This window comes from Giraffa tippelskirchi, chromosome 3 (genome assembly GCF_054371585.1).
Source record: "Giraffa tippelskirchi isolate mGirTip1 chromosome 3, T2T-mGirTip1v1.2.pri, whole genome shotgun sequence".
NCBI classification, from domain to species: domain Eukaryota; kingdom Metazoa; phylum Chordata; class Mammalia; order Artiodactyla; family Giraffidae; genus Giraffa; species Giraffa tippelskirchi.
This window is the reverse complement of record NC_137277.1, coordinates 189,893,841-189,918,593: the sequence shown is the minus strand read 5'-3', so window position 1 is coordinate 189,918,593 and position 24,753 is coordinate 189,893,841. Positions and strand designations below refer to the sequence as shown.

Below are 24,753 nucleotides of genomic sequence, written 5' to 3'. Positions count from 1 at the left end.
TTGAGCTGTTTCACCCAGATGATGGAGGAAGCCAGCCTCTGAGTCTCTCAAGGCAGAGAAGCGGGACCCTATTATGAGGGTCACCAAGAAGTTCATTCGGGCTTTCCCGCACTATCTTATGGAACAAACTTTTTGGCCAAGCTAATATAAGCTGGACTGGCATAAGTTACACTCGCACAAGGCAACGGACTTGGTCCAAAGAAAGGGACGAGAGCAACCAACACTAAAGGCTGACTTTGGGGGTAGGGGTGGGGAACCTGCCCAAAGAAGACGGTCTGCAACGGCAGGAGACGGGCGTCACAGGGACAGACTGGTTGTGGGTACAAATGGAGTCCCGGACGTTGAGTCTAAGCCACTGGAAACCCTCCCCATGGGTGGGTGCAGCCTGTTTCTCGGGGGAGCTGGTGGAGCCGGAGGCCAAGGCAGGGCCAGAGCCACCCACACAGACGTCCACATGCCTGCCAAGCCCAGCCACGCTCCCAGGGGCCGCCTCACCTTAAACATGTTGTAAATAAGATCGACGAGGGCCCAAAAGAGAAGAGAAGAGCGATACGCTGAGTAGTCCTTCAACGCCTTGTCTGTCAGCCTGGAAAAGAGTCCATCTCAGGTCTGTGGAGACCAGGGAGGAGGCTCGCGAGGAGAGAGCCCAAGGGAAGGACCCTGGGAATCACGCCCCCCTCCATCCAGCCCCCCTCAGCCATCTTCTCAGAGGGGACCACGGGAATCACGCCCCCCTCAGCCATCTTCTCAGAGGGGACCCTGGGAGTCACGCCCCCCTCCATCCAGCCCCCCTCAGCCATCTTCTCAGAGGGGACCCTGGGAGTCACGGCCCTCAATCCAGCCCCCCTCAGCCATCTTCTCAGAGGGGACCCTGGGAGTCACGGCCCTCCATCCAGCCCCACCTCAGCCATCTTCTCAGAGGGGACCCTGGGAGTCACGGCCCTCCATCCAGCCCCACCTCAGCCATCTTCTCGGAGGGGACCCTGGGAGTCACGGCCCTCGATCCAGCCCCACCTCAGCCATCTTCTCGGAGGGGACCCTGGGAGTCACGGCCCTCCATCCAGCCCCCCTCAGCCATCTTCTCGGAGGGGACCCTGGGAGTCACGGCCCTCGATCCAGCCTCACCTCAGCCATCTTCTCGGAGGGGACCCTGGGAGTCACGGCCCTCGATCCAGCCCCCCTCAGCCATCTTCTCAGAGGGGACCCTGGGAGTCACGGCCCTCCATCCAGCCCCACCTCAGCCATCTTCTCGGAGGGGACCCTGGGAGTCACGGCCCTCCATCCAGCCCCCCTCAGCCATCTTCTCGGAGGGGACCCTGGGAGTCACGGCCCTCGATCCAGCCCCCCTCAGCCATCTTCTCGGAGGGGACCCTGGGAGTCACGGCCCTCGATCCAGCCCCCCTCAGCCATCTTCTCGGAGGGGACCCTGGGAGTCACGGCCCTCCATCCAGCCCCCCTCAGCCATCTTCTCGGAGGGGACCCTGGGAGTCACGGCCCTCCATCCAGCCCCCCTCAGCCATCTTCTCGGAGGGGACCCTGGGAGTCACGGCCCTCCATCCAGCCCCACCTCAGCCATCTTCTCAGAGGGGACCCTGGGAGTCACGGCCCTCCATCCAGCCCCCTCAGCCATCTTCTCAGAGGGGACCCTGGGAGTCACGGCCCTCCATCCAGCCCCACCTCAGCCATCTTCTCAGAGGGGACCCTGGGAGTCACGGCCCTCCATCCAGCCCCCCTCAGCCATCTTCTCGGAGGGGACCCTGGGAGTCACGGCCCTCCATCCAGCCCCACCTCAGCCATCTTCTCGGAAGGGACCCTGGGAGTCACGCCCCCCTCCATCCAGCCCCCCTCAGCCATCTTCTCAGAGGGGACCCTGGGAGTCACGGCCCTCGATCCAGCCCCCCTCAGCCATCTTCTCAGAGGGGACCCTGGGAGTCACGGCCCTCCATCCAGCCCCCTCAGCCATCTTCTCGGAGGGGACCCTGGGAGTCACGCCCCCCTCCATCCAGCCCCACCTCAGCCATCTTCTCAGAGGGGACCCTGGGAGTCACGGCCCTCGATCCAGCCCCCCTCAGCCATCTTCTCGGAGGAAAGCAGCCCGGGCCAGAGCTCCTGAGGCGCTGGGGCCCGTGGCTCATTCACCACATGACAAGATGTCCCGTGCAAGGCACCTCAGCCATGACTCTGCCGAGTCAGGGGAGATGGGAAAGGGAGCTGCACGCGCAGCGGCCAAGAGGCTACTGCCCCCAAGAGACGAGGCGGAGCCCGCGCTTCCCTGGGTTTAGCCCCACACATGCTCTCAAACTTGACGGGATCTAGTAAGTGAGGGACGAAACAAAGGCTCTGCTTCAGCCCTTAAGTTCCCACCAGGAGAATTTTGACCTAAAGTAGCCACACACAGTAATTTATCAACCACGTGCCGTGTTGAAAAACAGAAGCTGGTGGAAAGCTGGTTTTGAGCAACAGTGACGACTGGGATGGGAGCTGCAAACACCCCAACACCTCCTAAATCCTAGCGTAATCCTGGAGCTGCTCACCACACCCCTGGGGTTCCTGACCAGCATCACTGTCACCTAATCCAGTGATTCAGTTCAGGATTGGAGACCAGCCAGAAATACCAGGGGATGCGGGTGACAACAGTGTCCACCTCCTTCTCGGCAGATGCTCTGGGTCTCAGGAATGTTTACAGAAGGCAGAGCCACCGTGAAATCCAGGAAGACCAGTCCTCTCCGCACAGGGAGTGAAGCGCCAGCGCCAGGACTCGAGACCTAGGACAGGCATTGCCTGCAAAGGCTAGAGAAGCCCTTGTCAGAGAGACTCTACCCCTTGAAACAGAGCCTGCAACCAAAGGGACCAGACTCAGCACGCACATGTGTTTATAAATGCTAGACTCATAAGACAAGCACAGATGTTACTCATTTAGAGGCTAAAACCACACTGTACGTATGGGCCTCAAGCGGAGGGACTAACTAGCACAGGACAGGCCATCCACACCTATACTCAGTAAATGTTTAAGCTATTAACCAAAGTGAAGGAACAAAGGGAGACCTGCTGCGGGGTGGGCCTGGAGGCGAGGACGAGAGCTCTCTCCCTGCAGGTCTGTGCGCTGGCAGACGGTAACAGGAGAGGCTCTGACGGAAGCCTAGCAAAGTCCCAGGCTTAAACGCTTGCAAGTTCCTCACAGAAGAACTCTTTCCTGAGTGTGAAACCCGCAGGAGAAAGCAACTTCGTGCAAATTCCTAGATTCTGTGTATCTGCCGCCTCCCCCCAACGATGGACTCAGGATGAAGCCGCTGCCAGCAGCACTGCCCAGCCTCCAGGGGACCCCCCTCGGGGGAGTCCCACTGCTCTGCCGCGCTGCTCACACCCCCATGCCTCACCTGGGCTGCTCCTTCTCAGAGCCCTTTTGCTTTGACGGCAAGAATCCGGGGTGGCCCTGCCCGACTTAATTATTTAAGGCTCATTAGTGAAGGTGACTAACCTGCTACAGAGAAAATGGCAACTCACGAGCCAGCTCACATTGGATTTCCTAATTAAGCTGTGACCAAATCGGCTTTTCCTTAACTGCCTGGGACAGTAATGAATCCCAGTCTCCTAAGTGAAAGCCACCAGTTCCTGCGGGCTCGGGTTTCACACCTGTCACTGAGAGCCTGTGCCCAGTGAACAGCCCCTCTGTGCGCTATGGACGCAGGCCGAGCCTGGCTTATCCACCACTCAGCCTCTCCCACATCTAACTTTTTGATTCCTAGGAGCGAGTTAAGTGCTAGGATTCCTGAGCGGCTCTTGAACAACAACAAAGCAAGCTAACTATTAATGCTTCAGGCTCTTGGGAAACCCTGGGAAGTGCTCGGTCTGGAATGGAGGTGGGGGCTGGGCAGGACTCTAATAGTACCAGCCCCTCCTGCTCTTACACAGAGGCCGGGGCAGGCTGGATCCACCAGCAGAGCTCCAACCTGCTCTCTGGGCTACGAGGTGCCTAGAACTAGCGACGTGATAAACCGACGCTGACAGAGGTGGAGACACCAGGTTTGCAGATTCAGGCCCATGGCTGTTTCCGCGTGGTGTGTCGCCACCGGGGCCTAAAAGCTACTCCTCTGTGCCCTTGTTGGAAATGTCCCCTCGAATCCTAGATACACGAAGACAGACCCACCCAAAGCGAAGCAGGTTTCCCTCAAGGGGCAGAAGCAAGCCACCAACCCACACCCTACTCTGCAGCCTGAGCGCGCAGATGGCTGGGGCCACCCTGGGCCAAGAGGCGTGTCATGGGGCCCCCTTGGCACGCGGCAATCCATGCAGGCCCAATAATCCATGTTATCATTTGCAGTTGTTTCCCTCAAGACACCTCCCTGATGACCCAAATCACACCACAGGGTCATGAAAACGACCACTTCCTTCCTGAAATGCCCTCCTTCTTCGGGAGGTGTCCAATGGCAGAGACAGAGGAAAGGCTCATGGAGCGCGGGGCTGACGGGAGAAGAATGTGACCAAAGAGGGAGATGACGGTGTTTCTAATGTCAGAAGAGAAGTTCCCGAGCATGCCCTGAGGCTTTGCTAGTTTAAGCCGGAACTAGCAAGGAACTAGCAAGATTCGGAAAACTGGGCTACCTGTCCCAGCCGCCTGCCAGCCCGGACTCTTCTCCTGAGAGGCTTCACCCGGTGCCTGGCTGGCTTCCTCCCTGGGTGGTTTCCCAGAGGTGAGCTCAGCTCCACTTCCAGAGGCTCAACACCGGCCCCAGAGGTGGCAGGCACCTGCCAGCCATCAGGCCGAGACTCTCGGTAAGACAGACTGAGCAAGGTCAGGGCCAACCAAAGGCAAACGAGCGTGCCTCCTCTCAGCACACAACACTCAGCCAGCTCCTCCACAGAGCGGCTTTCAGAGCCCAGGCGACAGCCTCCTGAGCAGATGCTTCCCGAAGCGAGTACTGACCTGGTGGCTCCCCCTGGAGACACTGCCCGGGCCTGAGAGGTCACCAGCAGCCTCCGCAGGACTTCCACACGGATGGCTCGCCACTTCTCTGGAGGCAGGACGTGCAGGGCCAGGACAGTGAAATAGTGGGGCCCATCCACTTCGAAGGCACTCTCCACCCACTTCTCCTTGGGCTGCTCCAGAAAGCCCTGGAGGTTCTTCTCCTCTCGGGACGTTGCTCGGGTTCTGGAAGAAAGGGGCCGCCCTGAGAGCAGGGCAGACGCAGGCCCGAGCAGCAGGAGGGGACGAGGGTGTGCTCGGTCCCCCGCCGTGAGGTTCCCTGGGCAGGCCGCTCACGGAGCGCTGCTGCGCCGCCTCCCCCTGCCCCTCTCTGAGCGGAGCAGCCCGCCCCCAAGTCCTTCTCGATGGCATCCTGCCCGCCCCCCACCCCCAGTACAGCTCCACACAACTCCAGTATGCACGTGACCAGCGCTTTCACAAACACTCCACCATCCAAGTGTTCTGACGGCCCTGGACGATGACAGCCAGCACCTCTTTACCAGGGCATCTGAAGGCCTGGGGGGTGAGGTGACGTGACTCAAGTCACCGGTCTGGTGACTCTGGAGTCTCTGACTGAGCCCACGGCCCACTGTCCCCCACTCCAGGCGTCTCAGTACAGCTAACTGTTCACATGGCATTTGCACCCGGCGTCTTCCCTAAGCTATTCTGGTTTGCTCTCTCAAGGATCTGGGGTCCTTCATTAGACTTGTTCTTCCAGGTGAGCCCTGCTTCTCGTTCTCACGCCTGTCTCAAGTGTAGTAACAACGGTGATCAACTTCAACGCCAGGTGCACTCTGAGACTATCTCGTTCGATCCTCACAACCACCCAGGAAGACAGCTACCATCTCAGTGTTCAGGGAGGGACTGGGCTCTGACCGGGCCGCCTGGCTCCACCTCCCCAGCGTGGATCCCCACTCTCTCCGCCAGGAAGCTTCCGCAAGCCATTGGATGGGCCCTGGGAGGCGCTCTCAGACTCGGAGTCTTGCTGCCCCAGCTGAACTTCAGGGAGGGAGATGAAAGCACGACACCAGTGGGCACTGACGCAAGGTCGCCAGGTCTGCAGATGGCACTGCCAGACGGTACACAGGCAGCATGGCCTCTTCTGCTCCACGGGTGGAATGCAATGGAGCAGGAACACTAGACTGAGCCTCGGGAACCAGAAGCTTCGAGCCACTGAGGAGCCGCTCAACTCTGCTGGCTCATGGCACGTGTGACCACCCGCCTTCACATACACAGGCGGTGAGCCCTGCCCAGCCAGCCCCGCAACCAAGCTCACACGCCAAGAGCCGGTGAGGGAAGCAGGCAGTGCCTCTCCGTGTGGCTGCTGGCTTGGCCCTCACTGACCGAGACAGCTGGACACAGGTCACTCCATCCCCAGCTAAGGGGCCTGAGCATGAGCTACGAGCGTCTGGCGTGGGAGACGCGGAGAAGCCTGAGGCTACGGGCTCTGTTCCACCAGGCAAACCACGTGGCCTCTCTAGGTCCGCTTTGCTCCCTGGAGAACAGGGGAGCCCCAGCTACCTCACGGCTGCCAAGAAGAGACAAGGGCCCTCAGAGGCCCACGGCCGGGGTGGAGAGCGCTGCTTGGGCCCGAGGCACGGCGAGGGTGGTGGGGACGCTCGGGCTGGCAACAACGCAGGCTGCTTCCTCGGTCTAAACAGCTGAGCGGGTGAGGTCACGATGGGTGGAGACCCGCCAGCGCCTCTCTGACAGTGAAGACTGCAGTCTCCAGAGCAGCCTTCTACCTCACGGGGAAATGGGAGGGAAGGAGAAAAGCACTCTGCTGAAGACCAGGAAGAGCAAGAGAACGATCACTCCGTTGCCTAAACTGAGTGCAGCTGCCTTGAGTGGACTGTACTCAGCCTCTCCACCTGTCAGCACCTGCCCCACGGATGTGAGACTCTCACTAGAAGGCGTGAAGCCATTTCAATCAAATCGAAGAGCTAAGCACATTCCATCTCTCAGCTGGCTTTTTAAGCCAGGGCAGAACGACTCTGCCTGCTTCCCTACTCGCTGCCCTCTCAGGGCTTCCTAACCGCTCCCAGTGTACACACAGGTGAAGACACCTGGGTTTTTTCTAGGTGACCTTCCTTCTCAGCCGACCTTCCCAGATAAACAAGCCCTCTCCCCTCACAGTGGCCAGAAGCCTCACTCACTGGAGAGGAAACAGGGACAGCAAGTCCAGTGTCCACTTACTGAATACCAGGCCCGTGGTCCTGCCGCGTCCTCCAGCTGTGACACCTCACCTGGAACAGCCTGTCTGCTCTGGCCCTGATCCAGGGCCCCCACACCCAAGGGAACAGTCTCACAAGCAGGGGCTACCCTGAAGCAGAAGCTTCGATGGTCTGGCTTCTCCCAGTCCCGGCTCCCACCCTGGCCCAAGATCAGTCCTAGGACGCAGCCCTCGGAGGGAGATGAGACTACTCTGGAGAAGGAAGCCACCCTACTGCTTCGTTCTGAGTGACTCCAAAAAGGCAGACATTCCTACTTCAATGAATGCCACGCAGGGTCCAGCGCTTGTCCTGGAACTGAACACGGCGCGACGGGGCCTGGGCCCGCCCAGGGCGGGATACGCACGTGTTCAGGACGTAGAGCACGGTGTGCACGATGTACGGGATCAGGTGGATGTTGCTCTCCCGGCCGCCCCCGCCCGTGTCTGCGCTGAAGGACTGCTCCATGGCGAAGCGCAGGAAGAGCAGCTTGATGTCGTGGATGTTGAGCTGGTACGTGGGCTCCCGCTGGCCCGTGCACTCCTGGAGGTAAGTGTTGTGCCTGGGAGAAGGGGACAGATGGCAAAGTGGAAGCAAGCTCCACAGCGAAGCCCTGCTGGGAAGGCAGAGCCCCCGCCGGCCGGATGGGTGTGAAGGTCACACCGACAGACAGGGGGCGACAGGGGGACTCGAGGACGGGGGCAGGGCCGGGGGACGAGCACGGCGCCCTCATTGTGACGGCGCCCTCTGACTGTGACGGCGCCCTCATTGTGACGGCGCCCTCTGACTGTGACGGCGCCCTCATTGTGACGGCGCCCTCTCACTGTGACGGCACCCTCTCATTGCTGCTGGGACGAGCACGGCACCCTCTCACTGTGACGGCACCCTCTCACTGTGACGGCACCCTCTCACTGTGACGGCACCCTCTCACTGTGATGGCGCCCTCTCATTGCTGCTGTGACGAGCACGGCACCCTCTCACTGTGACGGCGCCCTCTCACTGTGACGGCGCCCTCTCACTGTGACGGCACCCTCTCATTGCTGCTGGGACGAGCACGGCACCCTCTCATTGCTGCTGTGACTCGATGGGACGCTCTCCCCGCTCTGATAACACACTGGTGTGGGGACCCATTCCTGGAGAAACTAACGTCGTAGAACGTATTGTGACCACAACTAGAAGTACGTTTGAGAAGAAGAAATGTAGGACTTATCCACTCTGCCGAGGTGACCTATCCATAAGAAGCACCTATGCAGCCTCCATAAAAAAAGGTTTCACCATCTACCTGGGCTCTGCCCGGTGAACTCTGGGCCTCGCTTTCTTCACCTGCAGAATGTGTGTAACAATGACACACGGTGACCAGTTCAATGGCCCAGTATGGCTGGCATCATCATCACCGCCAAGTACCTGATCCCTGAGCTCAACAACAGGACTCAGGGCGCACTCCGCTGTCCTAGGCGTCTGTAAGGGACGAGGACCTCAGAGAGGGCTCTGTTGCTCCCCTCTGGATTTAGGACAAGGGCAGCTTTGAAGGGAGCCTGATATTCCCCAAGCCGTTAAGTTATTTTCATTATTTAAACCTCAAAGAAATAGAAGTCAACTCTGGGAAATTCTGGCCTCGAGGATCAAGTCAGGGGACCTGTGTTTTGAGTCCTAAGATCAGCAAAGGAGGGCAGGCAGCAGAAAGCGAGAGACTCCACCTGGGGCCCAAGGTGCTGAGGGTGCAGGCTCCTCCCAGCAGAGTCACTTCTGCTCCAGGCGGCTCCCATGAGCAAGTGAGGATGGACATGGGTCTCCAATGACGGGGCTGAGTTGATGGCTGATCTTCCTCCATCTCCTGGGAACCCCCCTCCACCTTTCTTTGGCCACACCACGCAGTGCGAGGGATCTCTGTACCCCAACCAGGGACTGAACTCGTGCCCCTGGCAGTGAAAGCACAGACCCTAACCACTGGACTACCAGGGAAGTCCCGACCTCCTCTCTTCTACCACGCCCCATGCTCCACACTCACCTTGCCAGGCAAGTGGCAAAAGCTGACTCGGGGACGTGGGGCCCCCAGACGGGAAGGAGCCCATTGCACTTGGTGTTGGCGTTCTGCAGGGCGGCACTTTCCCACTCTTCCCGGCCTCGAGCCAGCCTGGATACGGAGGAGAGCAGGCACAAGTGACTACTGATTCTACAGAGGAGCAGCCATTTGTAACCACAAGATGGTCAATGCCAGCCCCACAGCCTCCGGTAGGCAAGACTGCTCTCACCAGCCCTGGGCCGTAAGTCAAGTGCATTTTCTCAGGAATGGTTCTGGGGCCTATATGGCTGAAGGCAGGACACCCTACTTCCCAAAGCCCAAGGAACAGAATTAAAACTTCAGGGCTGGCAGCCCCACCCCGTCCCAGGCCTCCAGCAAGTCGCCTGCTCCCTGAAGTCACCCAGGTCTGGGAGAGAAATACACGTGGGGGGAGGCCTGTGGGAGCTTCCCTGCCGGAAGCAGGCCTACCTGACGGCAGCCAGGTGGCAATCGTAATGCACGATGTTGAAGTGGGACACGGTGCTGTAGCCCTGCTGTTTCCGGGGCTTGTTCTCCATCTCCTCCAAGGCGACCCGCTTGGTGAAGGTGTAAATGCCCAGGACCTTAGTGGGCTGCAAAGACAAAGAGGAGGAGAGGTGAGAAGCTCCACGGCAGGCTTTGGAAGGAGGGGAAGCAGAGCAGAGGGAACCCCGGGGCCTATATTCCCACAAGGGGCTGTGTTCCTGAGTACAGGACGGTGAGCCCCGCAGCCTCTTGGCTCAGCACTTGGCGGGGCACAGCCCCGGTGAAATGAGGGTTGTGGGGAGCAACCAAAATAAGGTGGATGCTGTGCAGACAGAGGGGCAGAAACACAAGATTGAACTGTCCTTTTCTTTTCGCTGCATTCATCTGAAAATGAAGAAAAAAAGCACCTTCTTGGTAAGTCACTTGTTTTTCAAAACTGACCAGAAAGCCCCAAGGAGCCTGTGTCACCTCGGGACTTACAGGCCTTGTGCCCCGGTAGCCTGCCGGTCAGCAGGCTGGGGAGCGGGGTGGTCAGCTCAAGCTGGAGAGGACGAGGGCACCCCTGAGGCCTCAGGGCAGCAAACTGCCGCCTGCTGTGCTGCTCCCGGGCGGTAAAGCGAGTCTGGTGGCACCGGAAAAGCTGAGGTCCCGACCTTCTCACCAGGTCACCTGGACGGAGGCAGCGTGGTGTCTTTTAACAGCCCCGGCTCTGAAGTGGCCTAGAACTCTGCCTTTGCTACGTGCACTGTTTCCTCATCCACAGATGAGGGCTTTTCACTACACATTTAAAGATAAAGCTACCCAGCTGACATAAGGGCTCTGGGCCCAGGGACTAGCACAGGGAGAGACTTAATGAGCGGCAGTTGCTGCTGCTGCTGCTGCTGGGGACTGTTCAGATCAGTCTGCCTTCCGCCTCTGAAGAGGACAGCTGGTCCTCGGAGGTGAGGCCTGACTCTGGCCCAGGAACACGAGGGCCTCGGGCGGGGGCCCGGCAGCGCACCTGGAACTTGTAGCCCTCCCTGCAGATGCAGCACGTGAGGCCCGGCTCCTCGACCAGCTCCTCCATCTGCTTCAGCAGCGCCGTCTTCGTCACCACCTGGCCCTTCTCGTTGGTCTGCAAGGGGGGCCCAGGGAGCAGGTCAGACGGGGCTGCTGCCCACCCTCCCCACGGGCACACGCTGACCCTCCACATACGAAAAGGACGGCTGTGCTGAAAGGAATCCTCTTTAGTTGGCTTCTAATGAGGGTACAGACCCAGATTCTCCTGCTATTCTCTTTCTACAGGAACCACTGAAGCAGAGGAAACCATCCAGCTGGAACCCTGGCCAGGGGCCGCCTGCCACCAGAAAGGCCCCTCTCTTTGTACCAGCAAGACCAGGCCTGGGCTGCAGCGCATGATTCATTTACTGTTCCCATGAGAGTTTTAAAACTGCTGACACCGAGTTCGCCAGTTGGAGAAGGTCTCACAGGACTGCAGCCTCCTCCACGGTGGGACAGTGAGAAGCACCCAGAGCCCCACGTCACACAGACCTGGGTTCAAACGCCTGCCAGCTGCGTAGCAGATATGTGCCCTGGCCTGCTTACTGTACCTCTCAGCCCCGATTAGTTTATCTGAAAAATGGGTATAATGTCAACCTCACAGACCCACACGAGGGCCTAAACAAAATCTTACAACGGTTATCACCATTTTTAAGGTTTCTGTAAATCTGAGCCGTTTAGCCTCTGAGTCTTCTCCGCAGAGCAGAACAATGAGAGTCACATCTCTAAGGCAACGTGTCGGGCATGGTGCCTTGCACCCCACCTTCCCACCCCCCACCTCCCGGCTTGCATCTTCACCATGCCCGACCCCAGCTCCTGAACCTCCAAGTACACGCGACTGTCCCACAGCCACCCCCCTGTCCACACGAGGGGCCCCGGGCAGGGGTACCGTCATGCCCAGCGTGCCCAGCGCCTTCTGCCGCATGGCCATGGCCATGCGCTTCTTCTCAGCCCGGGTCTCCCTGCGGGCTGCGTCTATCTTCTTGTTCACGCCGGGGTGCTCCCGCAGCGCCTCCAGCAGGTTCTCGGCCAGGGTCCCAATGCCCTCGTCGCTGGACACCTGCTCCAGTTTATGCAGGTTTGTGATGGAGTCAGTTCCAATCAGAACCTGCCAAGAAGGGACCAGAGAGCTGAAGGCCACCAAGTACTCAGGCAAGTGTTCTTCTCAGGAGCTTCAAGGTTGGAAAAAAATAAACACAACGTGCACAGTCTCACATCATTTGCTTGGTTTCGATCAGATTCTTTGATTTTATACTTCAAGAGATTTGGACAAATGGAGGAGGTTAGGCTCTGCCATCAACCCAACTAGTCACCACACTCTGCAGCCTCAATACCCCCGCCTATAAAATGGGGGCAGGCCAGGGCTGCTGTGATGATTAAATTAGGTAACATACATAAAGCACCCAGCACAGTGAAAGTGAAAGGGCCTCAGGTCAGACACTTCGGAGAATGAGGCCTCAGTGGGAAACCCAGCGACTGCGCAGAGCAGGGGTGGCCCCCGACACTGGTGGGGGCTGTGCTGAGTGCTGCAACTGGGGCCCCCAGGGCCCACCAAACCCAGGAGCACAGGAGTTTTCTCAACCTAAGTACTGCAGATGTACAACTACACATGGGAGTAGGAAAAAGAAACGCCTTAGAAAGAAACAAATATAAACCAAAAAACCCTGTGCTTAAAAATGCTGGCAGGTGCTACACGACAGCAGCCTGCTACCCACAGGGGTGTGAGCGCCTCACTGTGCTGAGGACAGACGGGTCTGCTTGCCATGAGGCCTTGCCACTCCCCAGGTCACCAATCACTACATAGCCAACAATAAACCGAAATCAAAGTCAACCTGTGACGTGAAAGTTCAGCAATCAACTCAAGTCACTAGCTCATCAATCTAGCTTCACAGCAGGTATGTGTCCACTTTGTTCTTCAGCACGACAGGTTAGCGCACGTCTCAACAACTCCGAACGCTGAACTTGTAGTTGAACTGCCTACTGAATGGCATACACGGGGTGCCTACTGTGCGTGCACACCCATGCATGTGACGCCCTGCCCGCCTGAAGCTTACACTCTGGTCAGGACAGACCACGCACTAATAATCGAGTATCACGGACTCTCCTCCCTTTACCCACTTCCAAATCCCCGAGTTCTCATCTCTTTCAGTGGCACCACCACCCACTGTCACTCAGCCCAGGCACTGAGCAGAGTTCCTGACTGGCCCAGCTCCTTCACTGCCCACGCGCAATCAATCTGCAAACCCCACTTACTCCGCCCCCAGATCGCTGTGGAATCCATTCACAGTCCACCTCACTAACTGGAGTTCAGCCACCAGGGGCTCTCACCTAGATGCTGATAAACTGTCCTTCCCGCCTCCCATGTCATCACCCCGCAATTCATCCTCCAGGGAATAGCCAGGGGCACCACCCTTGGGAGATACCACACACTGCTCTCCTTGGGGAACATGATGTGGACCCATGCTGATGTCTCCAGCGCCAACTCTTGCCAGGCCTCCCCCCATGCAACTGCTCTCACTTCCTGGAACGCTTCTAGCTCTCTCACCTCTGAGCCTTTGCAGGCACCATATTCTCCTCTTAGAAATCCCCTTTCCTTTGACCCCTTCCACCCTGCATTTATGCCATGCTCTGTTAAGCCTACATCCTGGGCCCTATCTTGCACCAGACAGCAAGCTCTGGAGGACTCACACGAGGACTGCTTCGTTCGCCAACGTTGCTTCAGCCTAGCATAGCTCAGGTACGTGACAGGTACGACACACACTCGTGGTGAAAAAGACGTGAGTGGTCAGAAGCAGGAATGCCAAGTATCTACCTAGATGAAGCCTTATTTTAAAAAAGAATCCAATTAGTAACTAAGAATAAGCCTGGGACCCAATGAACAGAGTTCTCAAGTCAATGTGTTGCCACTGGTCAAATTACAATTCTGTCCCTTGATTTATCCACATTCAAAATAACGATGTTACAAAGATGGGGGGAAAAATAGTGAAAATGATTATGCAGGAAGAATCATCCATAAAGATACACTGATTATGACAATTACTACTAAACTGAAGAAAAGTGGAAAACAATAGCTATTTGCGTGAGACATATGGAAGATATTTATTGTGGCCAATTAACCACATTTTTGGAATGAGTTTTCAGAAAACATCACTAAATGAGAATGTGGAACTCAAGATAGACTACTTGAAATAACAACATCAAAAAAGGAGCCCTGAGGACTCTCAAAACTCACATCAAAAAAACAAACACTACTACCAGAAATGGGGCAAAAATATGGACATACATGTCACTGAAGACAGATGAAAGACATGAAAAGATGTGCAATGAGTGTCATTAGCCATCAGAGAAGTACAGATTAAACCACGAGACATCACCCTACATCTATCGGCATGGCTGAAACAAAAACCAGTGGCACCCCCAAATGCTGGCAAGCATGCAATAAAGCAGGATCACTCAGACTCTGCTGCGGGGAGAGTAAAGCAGGGCAGCCCCTCTAGACAACAGTCTGGCAGTTTCCTGTAAAACAAAATAATGCAACCACTACACAAGCCAACATAACTGCAGTCTTGCGCACTTAACCCAAAGAAATAAAAACTTACTCACATAAAAACCTCCACATGAAATTAGTCCACTTTATTCACAATAGCTTCAAAATGGCAACGACCCAGATGCCCTTTAGTTGGTGACGGTTAAACAGCCACAGGGCATCCCCACCAGGGGCTAGTCAGTAACGAGAAGGAACAAACTACCGACGCACACAACAATCAGGATGAACCGCCGAACAATTACGCTGAGTGAAAAAAGCCAGTCCCCAGAAGTTACATGCTGTTTGATTCCATTTTGTCGACGGCATCCTCGACAGGACAAAGCCAGGAGGATGAAGGCCAGAGCGGTGGCTGCCCGGAGAGGCGGACGTGGCTGTGAAGGAGCACGAGCGGGAGCCCTGTGGTGGCGGAGCGGTCCTGGAGCTAGAATGCACGGGTGCCAATACCCGGGCTATGATAATTCACTACAGTTTTGCAAGATGCAGTATTGAGAGAAACTAAGTAAAGGCGACACACGATGTCTCTGTAATATTTCTTAACAACTGCATCTGAAACTAGCTATCTCAACAAGTTTAATTAAAGCTAATCCAGACTGGCCACCTGTCTGGGTCAATTATTATCTGTGAGTATCAGGGTGGGCCTCCCTGAGAACCGAGTTTTCGGCTGCCAGCCCAGGGCAGAAAACGGCAGCGATGGTGTTACAAACATCCCGGGGACTGCGCCCAGAAGTCAGCTTTTACCCCCTGGCCAGCCACACCCTCACAAATGCTGCTCAGCTGAGCCGTGAGGTAACGAAGCCCCACATAAGAATGAGCTGAATGAGGAAAACATAAATGTAACTTAACCCTCTCTGCACACAGAGAGATGAACCAGGTGACTTCTGAGAGTCCGTCTACTCTGGGAGTCTCATACATTAGGGCAGTTCCCGGCTCAAGGCTGATCGAGGCGGTGACCTTCACTCGGTCGTGGGAGATGAGCAGAGAGGGTGTGGTTCCCTCACACGACGCGTCCTGCTCCAGAATAAGGCCCCCGTGCATGCCGGTCACTCACCTGGGTGGCAGGGTGCTGCATGGCCAGCCCCCGAAGAAGCCTCAAGATGAACGGTAGGGCTGGGCGAGACAAAAACTTTTTCCAGATGTCAGCATCCAGACTGCAAAGCAAAGAGAGGGTTATGAGCAGGCCAGAGAGGCAAAGGCCACCTAGAAACCGGCCAGTGATTCTGGCTTGTTTACATGTGACCTCACCTTCAAGCGTACTGTAAAGAATCATAGAGGACCACCCAGCTCAGCTGAGAAACCAGGGAGAAGTAAGTACCTGAGGGACTTCCCTGATGGTCCAGTGGCTAAGACTCTGAGCTCCCCAAGCAGGGGGCCCAGGTTCGACCCCTGGTCAGGGAACTAGATCCCACATGCAGCAACTAAAAATTTCGCATGCTGCAGCTAACACCCAGCACAGCCAAACAAACAAGTCTTTAAAAAAGAAGTGAGTACTTGAAATAGAAGCCAACAAACTGCCATCCTTTCCCACAGCCCCAAGGGCTGCATGGTCACCCTGACAGTTTCCAGAAGGGGAGGGCAACCCCAAGGAAGGCTAAGGGATGCCCAGACGATGATGGAGTGAAAGTACCAGGAAGCGGGGAAGGAAGGTGGCGCTGCTTACTTCTTGGCACTGGGAATGTGCTTCTTCATGTAGTCCAGTGCACTCTGGGTGATTCCCTTCTGCAGAATCAGATCTTTCAGCTGATGCCCATTGCTGTTGTTCTTGATGCCAGCTGCGATTTTACAGAAGCAGTCCAGGAAGACCTTATCATCGCCACTGTGGTCTTCATCATACCTGGAGGCAAGAGCAGCAAAAGCTGATCGCGTCCTTCTCCTGGTTCACAAGCTTCAAAATCCTATAGCACCAACTCCTGAGCGTAACAGAAGACCTTTGCCACCTGCCTCCTGCCATGCTCCCTCTTCTCTGCCACGTTCCCCCAATTCCCAACCTTCTCTTCCCATTTTCATGCTTTTGCACACATGAGTCCCTCCAACCAGCTCGCCTTCTCTGCCTCACCAGTTGCTGCTTTAACACAATATATTTTCACTTTTTGCCTCCCCAGTTAGACCAAGCCCCTTCAAGGCCAGACTGGTAGACAAAAATCTAACAGAAACTCAGGTGATTCTTCCTTGGTCTCACAGAACTAGTTCAGGGCTTTCACGGCGACTCTCAGCTGTCTGAATCTAAGCAACATACTTATCAAAGTTGCAGTAGGGTTTAAACCGCTCCACCAAGATCTGCATTTTCTCCACCTCCCCGAAGGAAAGGTACGGGATGATGCGAAGCAGGCCCTGGAGCACGCTAGGGTTGGAGCGGACAAAGGTGCTGTTGATCTGGTCCAAGAGCATCACGAGCTGATCTTTGTCACCTGTCAGGAGGAGGTTGCCCTACAAGGAGAGAGGATGGAAGGCCTCTTAATATGGCCGGGACTTTGGCTGCAGCCAACAGCTGGTCCTGAAAGGTTATCCACTTCCATCAGAGCCACCAGAAGTAGCCCCAGGAGAACAGTGTCTCAACACTTCCTGGGGAATAATCAACAGTGTGAGCTCCACCTCAAAAATTAGTTTCTAAGTTTCTGTGCTGGTTCTATTATTAGTGGTCAAATATACCCACAGACAGAGAAGGCAATGGCAACCCACTCCAGTACCCTTGCCTGGAAAATCCCATGGACGGAAGAGCCTGGTAGCCTGCAGTCCATGGGGTCGCGGAGGGTGGGACCCGACTGAGCGACTTCACTTTCACTTTTCACTTTCATGCACTGGAGAAGGAAACGGCAACCCACTCCAGTGTTCTTGCCTGGAGAATCCCAGGGACGGCGGAGCCTGGTGGGCTGCCGTCTATGGGGTTGCACAGAGTCGGACACGACTGAAGTGACTTAGCAGCATAGCCACAGAGGTGGTCAAAATACAACGCAGGCTTTCCCTTCCCCAGGACAATGTAGGCTCCCTGGTATTCATTTGGTCGTATCTCTAGCCAAAACGTCAGCACCAACAAGAACACAGGAATATACAGGTGCGCCAAGTGGAGGGAAACTGAGCTGGGAGCTGGAGACCTGAGTTCTAGGCTTCTAACTATACAGTAACCGACTATGTGACACCAAACGGCTCGCTTCATTTCTCTAGGCTTGGAGGATCCTCAACTGTGAAATGAGGGGCTGCACCGAGGCCCCTGTCTATCAGCTGGACCAGCTGCTTTGTTTCCTCTGAATCCACGGATTTCAGGCTTCGATGCAATGATGTTACCATCAGTTGCCATTCCTACGAGCTGAGAAGGTTCGATCATTCCTGGCTGACACAGCTAGACCCAAGTAAGCCCGTGGCTGGCAACGAGACGGTGCCTGTGGATGGACAGACTGGCCCCACCCACCTTGTCCTCACTCAGGGGCTCAGCGTTGGACTCGTCCAGAATGATCTCCATGATGCTAAGCACCTGCTCGGCCACAGCAGCACCACCACTGTCCTTGCTCTCCTGCTCAGCCACCAGCGCCTGCGGGAGGAGGGGGCCAGTCACGTGGAGGAGGAGGCCACGACCAGGCACTGCCCATGGGGTCTCCTCCTCCAGGGTGCTCTTCATGACCTCATACTCCTGACAATCTGTGCACACACTGTGTGTGTGTGTGCGCGTGCGTGCATGTGTGCATGGGCATGCGGAGAGAGAGAGAGAGACAGTGTATGGGTTTTTGAGGACAGTGAAAACAACATTTTGGTTTTTTTCTGGTTGCCCCAAGGTGAGTGGCACCAATTTCCCATTGGGGTGCAGTCAGGACTGCTGCAGGGACTAAATTCCTCCTGCTTCTGAGTTCAGGAAAGAAACAAGGATGCTCCCGTGTGCTATGGCAGCGGCAGGGGTGAGCCAGCAGGGGGATAAGGGGCAGCTGGAATAATTCAAGCCTCTGCGCCCGTCAGTCAGACAGACGAGAGGTTTGCAAAGGTCACAAACCCACTTCATCTGAGGGCAGACGTGAGATGTCTTCCCCCACCCCTGCTCATTCCTCAGCTTTTGCAGCCCACACTCTTTACCAGGTTGAGAGTCCCCAGCATGACGTTCAAAGTGTTCATCTCCAGCTTGACCAGCTGTTGCCGGTTGACTTTCACCTTCACGCAGTAACTGAACAATTTCAGCAGGACCTGACGGGAAAAGCCAGTCAGAGTCCACGAGCCCACCCGACAGTGGGGAGGTGGAAACAAGCAGGAGAGAAGTGTCCCAAGAGGGGTGGGGGGTCTGTTACCATTGGCAGACACTCCTCCTGAAATACACAGAGGGTGACGTTTCTTTAGGGGGATACGATAAGGTGGCTGGGGTCGCCTATCGGGCTGGCGTTGAAACAGCAGAGTTCTCTAGCTGTAGGTCCCATGACCTGGGTCTGCCTCTACCACCTCTCAGACAGGGAAGTGACACCAATTCCTAGTGGAATAGGTGATGCTCTGTTACCTTGGGGGAAACTGCAGTACTAACTCATACTCTGAACTAATAGTAAACAAAAAGATCCCAAAGCTCGTGGCCCACGGGAGCTCAGAACCATGCATGTCATTGAATGCATGGGTATAATAATTAATATATGTTCTCATGTCCCCTGGAGGTGGGAAATAATAGTGCAATATGCATGGTGCCTTTACAATTGTATACTTCTCACTTATGAGATAGCTGGATGAATGACCAAACAAAATCCTACCAAAAATTTACAGTTACTTACAAAACCCACTTAAATAATAGTAACAATAATAATAACTGACACAAGTGCAATTTTGGGTGGAAAGACGATTAAACATTGGTTTCCACGGGTGACTAAAGAAACAGCAGAAGGCTTGCTATCACTCTGGCTTTTCGGGAGGAGGGGGCCAGGAAGAAAGCGCTGGGGGAAGGAACCTAAAGCGTGGAGGGCCAAGGAAATGGCCAGGTGGGCCCCTGGCGGGCTCTGGTCCGTGGCGCCATGCTGCCCCCGAGGGTTGAATGGCCGTGGCCAGCCCGTCCACAGGGGCCCCTCCCGAAGAAGAGGGCTGGCCCCACCTTGCCGCCCCCGACTCACCGTTAGAAGATGGCGTCCCTGCTTGAAATCTCTGATGCCCGCCAGCCTGTGCAGCATGCACTCCAGGCCCCCACACTGCGCCATCACACCGGCCATCCTGTACACCTCTTCCTCGTCCTCCTCTTCATCTGAGGGAGGGAGCCGGGAATGAGGCACAGCCCTCGTCCAGGCTGACAGCGCTTCTCTTCACCACGTCTCTCATAAACATCACAGCCAACGCGGGCGGTCAGTACTGGATGGGAAACTACACTGTCTTGCTCCTGACAGCTCTTTTTTTCAAGTTTGGAGTTAATTAAAATTGCTTACTCAAATATGTGAAAATATAAGCACCACAATCACTTAAATTAAAAAAAAGGCCCTAAATAAATAAACCTGAGCTTGTTTGGTGCTAATTTCATTTCCTCCCTAAGTCCCTACCCACCCTTAGTACCAGAGGTATCGGAATGAGGCTGTAGACAACTGTACTTTCCTCAGAGAGGACACAATCCCCCGCTTCTGAAGAGAATCCCTGGAGTACCTCCCCAGAACACCCCTGAGGCCTCAGAACCTGACCTGCCGCGGGTCCCAAACCTCAGAGCCGGTGTGCAGCAGTGTCTGTGGGAGTCCGTACCTGTGGTGGAGTCCAGGGACTCGATAAACTCCTCGGTGGCATCCCCCAGCAGGCCCCGCATCCGATAAACAATCCTCATGGGCTCTCCCTAAGGGGAGCAGGGTAGAGAAAGACTTGCAAACGGGCCCAGAAAATGCAAAGGACCTGACACCTGGTCTGCTTAATTTAAAGAACACTTCAGCAGTGTAGACAACTCCTATTCTTCGTGGGGTCTTAACCACAGAATATAGAATCCAAATGCCCTACAACTCACCTAGGGAAAAAGAAGCTCACTTTATGTAGGGTCTACCAAAGGCCCGGAATTGTGTGAAGCACTTTATAGACACTACTTCATTTAGTTTCATTAAATATATGTAATAGCTGTTAACAACTGTGATTTTTTTTTTAATTAATTAATTTTAGTTGGAGGCTAATTACTTTACAATATTGTAGTGGTTTTTGCCATACATTGACATGAATCAGCCATGGGTGTACGAGTGTTTCCCATCCTGAACCCCCCTCCCACCTCCCTCCCCATCCCCTCCCTCTGGGTCATCCCACGGCACCAGCCCTGAGCACTTCTCTCATGCATCAAACCTGGACTGCAGATCTGTTTCATATATGATAATATACATGTTTCAATGCTATTCTCTGAGATCATCCCACCCTTGCCTTCTCCCACAGAGTCCAAGAGACTGTTTTATACATCTGTCTCTTTTTCTGTCTTGCGTGGCATCCCCTCGCAAGACAACCCCCTATAGGGTTATTGTTATCATCCTTCTAAATTCCATATATATGCGTTAGTATACTGTATTGGTGTTTTTCTTTCTGCCTTACTTCACTCTGTATAATGGGCTCCAGTTTCATCCACCTCATTAGAACTGATTCAAATGTATTCTTTTTAATGGCTGAGTAATATTCCATTGTGTATATGTACCACAGCTTTCTTATCCATTCGTCTGTTGATGGACATCTAGGTTGCTTCCATGTCCTGGCTATTATAAACAGTGCTGCGATGAACACTGGGGTAACACGTGTCTCTTTCAATTCTGGCTTCCCAGTAGTGGGATTGCTGGGTCATATGGCAGTTCTATTTCCAGTTTTTTGAGGAATCTCCACACTGTTCTCCATAGTGGCTGTACTAGTTTGCATTCCTACCAACAGTGTAAGAGGGTTCCCTTTTCTCCACACCCTCCAGCATGTCTCCAGCATTTATTTCTTGTAGACTTTTGGACAGCAGCCATTCTGACGGGCATGAAATGGTACCTCATTGTGGTTTTGATTTGCATTTCTCTGATAATGAGTGATGTTGAGCATCTTTTCATGTGTTTGTTAGCCATCTGTATGTCTTCTTTAGAGAAATGTCTGTTTAGTTCTTTGGCCCGTTTTTTGATTGGGTCTGATTTATTGTTTTATTCTGTACTAAGCCCTATGCTAGGGCTTCCCAGGTGGTGCTAGAGGTAAACAATCTGCCTGCCAAAGCTGGAGACACAAGGGACAAGGTTCAATCCCTGGGTCAGGAAGTTCCCCTGAAGGAGGGCATGGCGACCCACTCCAGTATTCTTGCCTGGAGAAACCCATGGACAGGGGAGCCTGGCAGGCTGCAATCCATAGGTTCACAAAGGGCTGGAGATGACTGAAGCAACTTAGCAAGTAGACACCCACGAAAGCCCTACACTAATTAGGCACTTCATATTATCCTTTTATACAAGGTTACACAGCTTGTTCAAAGTTACTCAGCTATAAGCCTGGTACTGATTTGAAGCCTGTGCCTCCTTCAGAATTATAAAATCTCTCTAATCAATAGGGACCACTACTCAACAAATCAGGTCAAGGGAAGTCAATAAGATCAAAAGGCTTTGACTCAAGTCTCAGAAATCAAATACATCAGAAAGAATACATCCATCTTTGCCTATGGAGATGCTGAGACCTTCATATAACCACACAGCAAGGACTGGATTCATCCAAATCTCAAGCTAAAACCTACAACTTGATAGAATGATTGGAAATAAGTCATGAATTACAAGATTACAGCAACCTTCCTGAACTGGGGGATCATGAGACTTCACTATCTGCCAGGTACTGACTAGGCACTCCAGCCTATACACTCTGAGGAATTACCCTCATTTTGGACGTGAGAAACGGGGATTGAAGTCACACTCCAGGAAACTAAGGGCGAGCAGGTACCACACTAATCCACGCTACCTGCCCCTAGGCCATGCCCAGCTTCAGGAAAGAGCATCTTGGAGGGAGAGAACCTGTCCATGTCTCAGAGCATTTCTAACTGTGGAAGCCCAATGAGAACTAAGAGAGGGGACAGCCACAGACCGTGGACAGAAAGAGAGGGAGACGCGTGAAACAGGCCCTGGTCAGCAGCTGAGGAGGTGGGCTATTCATCAGGGAAATAAGGGATAAAGCAAAAAGAGAAACTGATGAAAGCCAGGATAAAAAGCTGCTCCCAACTTGATGGATGCTCAAAGCCCTTGATGGATTAAGCATTAATATGAGAAACAAACGATCCCCAACTTCTTGCCTTCTGGTTCCAAATGGAAGGCTGCCCATGTGTATTCTCTGGGTCCTATACCACCATTTACAAGGGTGCCCATAGAAGCTTGACCCTAATTTTTAGGTGCATCGGGGATTAAACTTGTATCATTCTGCTTTGAGGCCGAAATGTCAGTGACAAGATACAGTGGATGGAGAAGTCTTCTGTGTATTTATCTGTGCTGTATCTACCCAACTGGCAGTAGACCAACAATCACCAGGATTCCCAGCACAGTGGGAGAACAGAAAAGAGAAAAGCAAAAGTATGTAACAAATGGAAGGCCAAAATGTACCGTTACTGCACTACCAATTTAGCTTCTTAGACTCTACAGAAATATTTGGGACTAATGACAGGAAAGTTCACTGTGCTTCACTGGTACACTAGTTTGCTCTAATTCAATTATATGATTCATTTATTTAAAAATCCCCCTAACAGAAGAAAGGGGAAGAAAGAAAAGGAGAGGAGAGAGACAGGAAAGAATAGAGATGAGACTAAGAAAAGAGGCGGGAGGGGGAAGAGGACGATCTGACTTTCCCGATCGGACAGGAGGACTGAGGGGCTGAAAGGGCCAATGCGCTGGGCTTCCTTCATTTCCCTTTCTCACTCCTTCAAAACAGCTGCCTTTCGAGTCTCAACTCCCCAACTGGTAAGACAGAGACTACGCTCCTCAACACCACACGGAAACATGTTCGGAAAGGTGAGCAAGTCCGCTGAAAGCTGAGATTCACCCTCAGTGCCCACACGGAAAGGGCACGTGGCAGCAGGCACTCCCCATCACAGGGCTTCCTCAGACTCCGCTGGCCCGGCTGCTAAGCCAGGAGCTGCTCACTCCCTCCTGAAGCTCCTCTCCCTTCCCCAGGCAGCTGCCCCACGAGGAGGGCGGGTGATGGCTTTTCTCTACACTAACACGACCAGGAAGTACAGATCCTTCAGTGCTGCTACGAGCTGGGCAAGTGATCGTTAACAAGTCTAGAAGTCAACCCACACCTCAAGCACATACCTCATTTGTGGTACACCAGACCTTCTTGTAAACCTCAGCCACAGGGAGGTCCAAACTAATGATTTTATTGTTCACTAGAAGCTGAACAGAAAAGAAGATGAGGCTGTTATTCCAAATAGTCGTCAGGCAAGCACATTTTAAGATCAAAGGGTGCTTTACCGCACATTGTCTATGCATTAGGGACCTATGGACTCTTCATCTCTAAAAAATGCACATGTGTGAACATCACACAAAATTTTGTGCACAATTTCAGGGGTTCCAAATAGCCTTAACCCAAATCACGGACCCCCAGGTTTAAAAGCCCTGCTGAGGACCTTCTATCCCAAGTCCATTTCAGCTCAGCACCAAAAAGGGCAGTTTCTCTACTTCACCCAGCACGTTTTTCACCATGTATATGGTAACAGCAGATCCTAGCACTGTCTGCCAGAAGGTACCAGATACAGGCCAGAAACCTGCGCCGGGGCTAATCTGCCAGTATTTAGGGAGTTTAATTAACCTGGAATCACTGGAGGCCTCTGCCACAGCAACAAGAACAATGAAAGCTTGTGCCCTGACAAGCTACAGCCACCTGCTTATTACCACATGCCAGGCAGGGGGCAGAGCCCTTTACAGGTGAGGCAGGCAGGTGGGAATCATGCAGCTGCATTTACAGATCCCCAGGGTTGATCAGCCCCTGAGGGAGAGGAAGCCTAACCATGACAGGGGTGTGCTACGCCCATTACCTCCATCCCGCTGTCATCCTCCAGCAGAGCCACCAAGTCACAGTCCTGGCAGATCTTGTTCTTTATGTCCCGCATGAGGGGCCCAATGCCTGGCTCGTTGCTGCTATATGGGTTCCCGGGCATCCTGCCCTGTAAGAAGTCTTCCTGCTGGGGATCCTTCTCCAGGGTCACAAAGAACTCAGTGACTTCATTCTCTTCCTGAAGGACAGAGGGAAGCAGAAGGGATGGCAAGAGTACATGTGCAGAGACCGCTTACATTCAGACCACGTTGCCTTGTTCATGGACACTCAGGGAAACACACCAGACTCATCCAGCCCCTTATACGTTTAAACATTAAAGGACAGGAAGCTCAGAGGTGATTGAAAAACCCCAAATGTAATTCAAATAGCCTTAAAGAGCAAGCATCTTCTCTGAAACTCAAGGGTGGGTTAGGAGAGAGAAAGCCTAACCAAATAAGCAGATGAGGAGTGCCCCATGAAAGCCGGATCACTGACATGGGGGGAGAGGGGCTCCCCTCCTGCTCGTCCCACGTGATGCTAACCAGTCCAG

The 24,753-nt window shown here is 54.2% G+C and overlaps 1 protein-coding gene across 5 annotated transcripts in view; it reads right to left on the bottom strand.

Moving 5' to 3' along the window:
- Window positions 1–24,753, bottom strand: part of UBR4 (ubiquitin protein ligase E3 component n-recognin 4) — a 132,923-nt gene that overhangs the window by 3,235 nt on the left and 104,935 nt on the right. For all 5 annotated transcript variants that reach the window (XM_081574939.1, XM_081574941.1, XM_081574943.1 and 2 more), the window contains 16 exons: window positions 24,205–24,402; window positions 23,483–23,563; window positions 19,959–20,046; window positions 19,349–19,476; window positions 18,342–18,449; window positions 17,689–17,808; window positions 16,519–16,709; window positions 15,943–16,116; window positions 15,334–15,433; window positions 11,628–11,846; window positions 10,701–10,814; window positions 9,665–9,807; window positions 9,182–9,307; window positions 7,541–7,735; window positions 4,925–5,149; window positions 496–586 (listed from right to left, as the gene is read on the bottom strand). In XM_081574939.1, coding sequence (XP_081431065.1) covers window positions 496–586; window positions 4,925–5,149; window positions 7,541–7,735; window positions 9,182–9,307; window positions 9,665–9,807; window positions 10,701–10,814; window positions 11,628–11,846; window positions 15,334–15,433; window positions 15,943–16,116; window positions 16,519–16,709; window positions 17,689–17,808; window positions 18,342–18,449; window positions 19,349–19,476; window positions 19,959–20,046; window positions 23,483–23,563; window positions 24,205–24,402 — 2,301 coding nt within the window. The remainder of the gene's footprint in view (window positions 1–495; window positions 587–4,924; window positions 5,150–7,540; window positions 7,736–9,181; window positions 9,308–9,664; window positions 9,808–10,700; window positions 10,815–11,627; window positions 11,847–15,333; window positions 15,434–15,942; window positions 16,117–16,518; window positions 16,710–17,688; window positions 17,809–18,341; window positions 18,450–19,348; window positions 19,477–19,958; window positions 20,047–23,482; window positions 23,564–24,204; window positions 24,403–24,753) is intronic.